At 47.1% G+C, this 3,606-nt stretch overlaps 1 protein-coding gene across 1 annotated transcript in view; it reads left to right on the forward strand.

Moving 5' to 3' along the window:
• The first annotated feature begins 292 nt into the window (after nucleotides 1-292).
• The window catches only part of LOC117421658 (G1/S-specific cyclin-D1-like), a 3,881-nt gene continuing 567 nt past the window's right edge, over nucleotides 293-3,606 (forward strand). The window contains exons 1-4 of the mRNA XM_059020286.1: nucleotides 293-504; nucleotides 1,063-1,278; nucleotides 2,441-2,755; nucleotides 3,075-3,606. The exon at nucleotides 3,075-3,606 is cut by the window's right edge and continues 567 nt beyond it. Of these exons, the coding sequence (XP_058876269.1) occupies nucleotides 304-504; nucleotides 1,063-1,278; nucleotides 2,441-2,755; nucleotides 3,075-3,239 (897 nt within the window). The 5' untranslated portion in view covers nucleotides 293-303 and the 3' untranslated portion in view covers nucleotides 3,240-3,606. The remainder of the gene's footprint in view (nucleotides 505-1,062; nucleotides 1,279-2,440; nucleotides 2,756-3,074) is intronic.

A 3,606-nucleotide genomic window follows, 5' to 3' on the forward strand; every position in this document is an offset into this window, starting at 1 on the left:
ACGGACACGGACACGGACACGGACACGGACAGAGACACAGACACCTGATGCGCTGGCATACTTATTAATAAAACACACAAACACGCCAAAATACTCTTTTTGTACATCGATATAGACACAGAGACTCTCTCTCTTCTCTCTCTCTCCTCTCTCCTCTCTCTCCTCTCTCCTCTCTCTCCTCTCTCTTTCTCTCCTCTCCACTCTCTCTCAACTCTTCACTCTCTCCTCTCTCTCCTCTCCTCTCCTCTCTCTCTCTCTCTCTCTCTCTCTCTCTCTCTCTCTCTGGGTCCCTTTCGGCTCAGTATGGACTCGGTTCTGTGGTGCTGTGAATCGGACCGGCTGACTCTCCGAGCCCCGCTCGACCCGGCTCTCAGCGGCCGGCGGGCTCTGGACTCGCTTCTCCGGACCGAAGAGCGCTACCTGCCGTCCCCGCTGTACTTCAGCGAGGTGCAGACCGGCGTACAGCCGCCGATGAGAGGCGTGCTGGCGAGCTGGCTCCTGGAGGTGAGAAATGATGACTATTCTATCCCAGGCGACTCGCACAGGTGCCACAGGGCAGCTCAGAGTTACAATGAAAGATTCATGTTTAAACACAGTCTAGTTTACACTGAGTGTGAGTAATACTGGGCTGCAGCCAGTTCGGATCACGTCATCGTCTCCCAGTGGCACAGTGGGAGCGCATCAAGCTGAGTATCCAGCATCGAGGTGCTGAGCTCAAGCAACTGCGGGGAAAATCAACTACAACTCCCGTGAGCCTCTAGCGTCAGCCCCGGTGCAGAGGCGTGCTGGGAAGTGTAGTCGGAGCGGTAGAGCAAGAGATCTGTGTGACGCTGTGCGAAATCAACTACAACTCCCGTGAGCCTCTAGCATCAGCCCCAGTGCACAGGCATGCTGGGAAGTGTAGTTTTTTAAAATGGTTTTTTGTTACTCGGAATTATAACTAATTGTGTAGTTCATTTTGTATTATTATTATTATTATTATTATTATTATTATTATTATTATTATTATTATTATTATTATTATTATTATTATTAACATCGCTCTTATGATGCCTCCTGTAGCTGTGTTGCGAGCACGCTTGCTCGGAGGAAGTCTTCGCGTTGGCGCTCAGTCTTTTGGACCGGGTCCTCTCTCTGGTTCCGATGCAGAAGTCCCGGCTGCAGCTCCTCGGAGCGGCGTGCCTCTTCCTCGCCTCCAAACTCCGGCAGAGCGAAGCGCTCCCCGCCGACAGCCTGTCCCGCTACTCCGACCGCGCCTTCACCGCGCACGACCTCCGGGTAAGTCCGCGGATCTCTGTATTAGATTGTATTGAACAGAGGAAATCACAGGGCTGGGACTCAGACTCCTATTCCACAGCAGTGTGATCCAGTCCTGGTTTCACTGAGTTTAATAATCAGACACACCCTGAGCTTGTTAGCTAGACACACTGGGGGCTGATCAAGCTGGTAGCAGTAAAACCTGGACTGGATCACACTGCTGTGCGACAGGAGTCTGATTCCCAGCCCTGTATAATTCAAATGGATAATGGCATTTACTGTGTTTTAGACACTGTGATTTATAATCAGTTAATATATCCAGTTGATTCTCTCTCTGTCTCTTCTGGTTTGGAGTTTCTGATCCAGTGAAGTTCTGGATGACGAAGGCATTGAAACGTTTCTCTGCTAACTTGACTTTCTCTCTCAGTCTCTTCTGGTTTGGAGTTTCTGATCCAGTGAAGTTCTGGATGACGAAGGCATTAAAACGTTTCTCTGCTAACTTGACTTTCTCTCTCAGTCTCTTCTGGTTTGGAGTTTCTGATCCAGTGAAGTTCTGGATGACGAAGGCATTAAAACGATTCTCTGCTAACTTGACTTTCTCTCTCAGTCTCTTCTGGTTTGGAGTTTCTGATCCAGTGAAGTTCTGGATGACGAAGGCATTAAAACGTTTCTCTGCTAACTTGACTTTCTCTCTCAGTCTCTTCTGGTTTGGAGTTTCTGATCCAGAGAAGTTCTGGATGACGAAGGCATTAAAACGTTTCTCTGCTAACTTGACTTTCTCTCTCAGTCTCTTCTGGTTTGGAGTTTCTGATCCAGTGAAGTTCTGGATGACGAAGGCATTAAAACGTTTCTCTGCTAACTTGACTTTCTCTCTCGGTCTCTTCTGGTTTGGAGTTTCTGATCCAGTGAAGTTCTGGATGACGAAGGCATTAAAACGTTTCTCTGCTAACTTGACTTTCTCTCTCGGTCTCTTCTGGTTTGGAGTTTCTGATCCAGTGAAGTTCTGGATGACGAAGGCATTAAAACGTTTCTCTGCTAACTTGACTTTCTCTCTCGGTCTCTTCTGGTTTGGAGTTTCTGGATGATGAAGGCATTAAAACGTTTCTCTGCTAACTTGACTTTCTCTCTCAGTCTCTTCTGGTTTGTAAGATTTCAAACTTGTTTTGTTGTTTTGTTTTCTCAGGACATGGAGCGAATGGTCCTCACTAAACTGGGATGGGACGTTGCCGCGGTGACCCCGCAGGACTTCCTACCTCACTTCCTGTCTGCTGTAGGTCTCTCCGCGGACGGAGAGGATCAGTATGGAGATTTAATAAGAAAACATTGCCAGACGCTCATCACCCTCTGCGTCAGTGACATCACCTTCCTGGCCACGCCCCCTTCGATTATCGCCGCCTCCTGCCTAAGCTCCGCCCTAAAGGGGTTGGCCTGTAAAAGGGGTCCTTCAAACGAGCTGGGGCTGTCCATTCAACTTGCCTGTCTAATTAACACAGACCCGGTAAGTGTGTTAATTTTATTAAACAATTAATTTAGATGTTTTGCATTTTAGTTTCATTAAAGCTGCAGACAGACAGACAGACAGAGCTCCACAATCCTGTTCAGTTTTGACGCTACAATATAATCCCTTCTTCTTGGTGTCTGTGTTAGTTTACTACATTCTGAAAAGAGTTTAGCTTCATTAAAGCTGCAGACAGACAGACACACAGACAGACAGACAGAGCCCCACAATCCTGTTCAGTTTTGACGCTACAATATAATCCCTTCTTCTTGGTGTCTGTGTTAGTTTATCCAGTCCCTTCCTCACTTTCACAATTCAGGAGATCCTGCTTTTGTGCTCCGGGCTGATAGAAGCCGTGCTGAGCGAGAGAATAGGAAACGGAGAGAGGCGGAGAGGAGAGAGGGAAGGGAAAAACGAGGCGACGGAGGAGGAGGAGGTGGAGAGATCAACAACGCCAACCGACTTCAGAGACATCAACCTTTGAGGTGACGGAACCCAAGTCTCCCACCTCCCAGTCCTCTTCCCACTGAGCCATCTGTGTAGCTAAATATCTCAGAATGTATCTTATCTGTCTATCTATCTATCTACAGTTTGTTCTGAATTATTTCTGGTCAGATCCTGCCCCCTGGTGGATAAACTCACACACTACAGCTCGGGCCAAAAGTTTTGCATCACCTTTGTGACGTAAATAAAAGAAGAAAAAACTATATGAACATAATTTGAGATTTTATTAAACATCATGTGATCAAAGAAACTACTTTCTTTGGACTCGGCTTTCATTGGACTCTACGAAGCTGAGGGAGTTCATTCTATATATGTATAGAGGGGGATGATGCAAAACTCTTTGGCCA

Source organism: Acipenser ruthenus, unplaced genomic scaffold, assembly GCF_902713425.1.
Source record: "Acipenser ruthenus unplaced genomic scaffold, fAciRut3.2 maternal haplotype, whole genome shotgun sequence".
NCBI lineage: Eukaryota > Metazoa > Chordata > Actinopteri > Acipenseriformes > Acipenseridae > Acipenser > Acipenser ruthenus.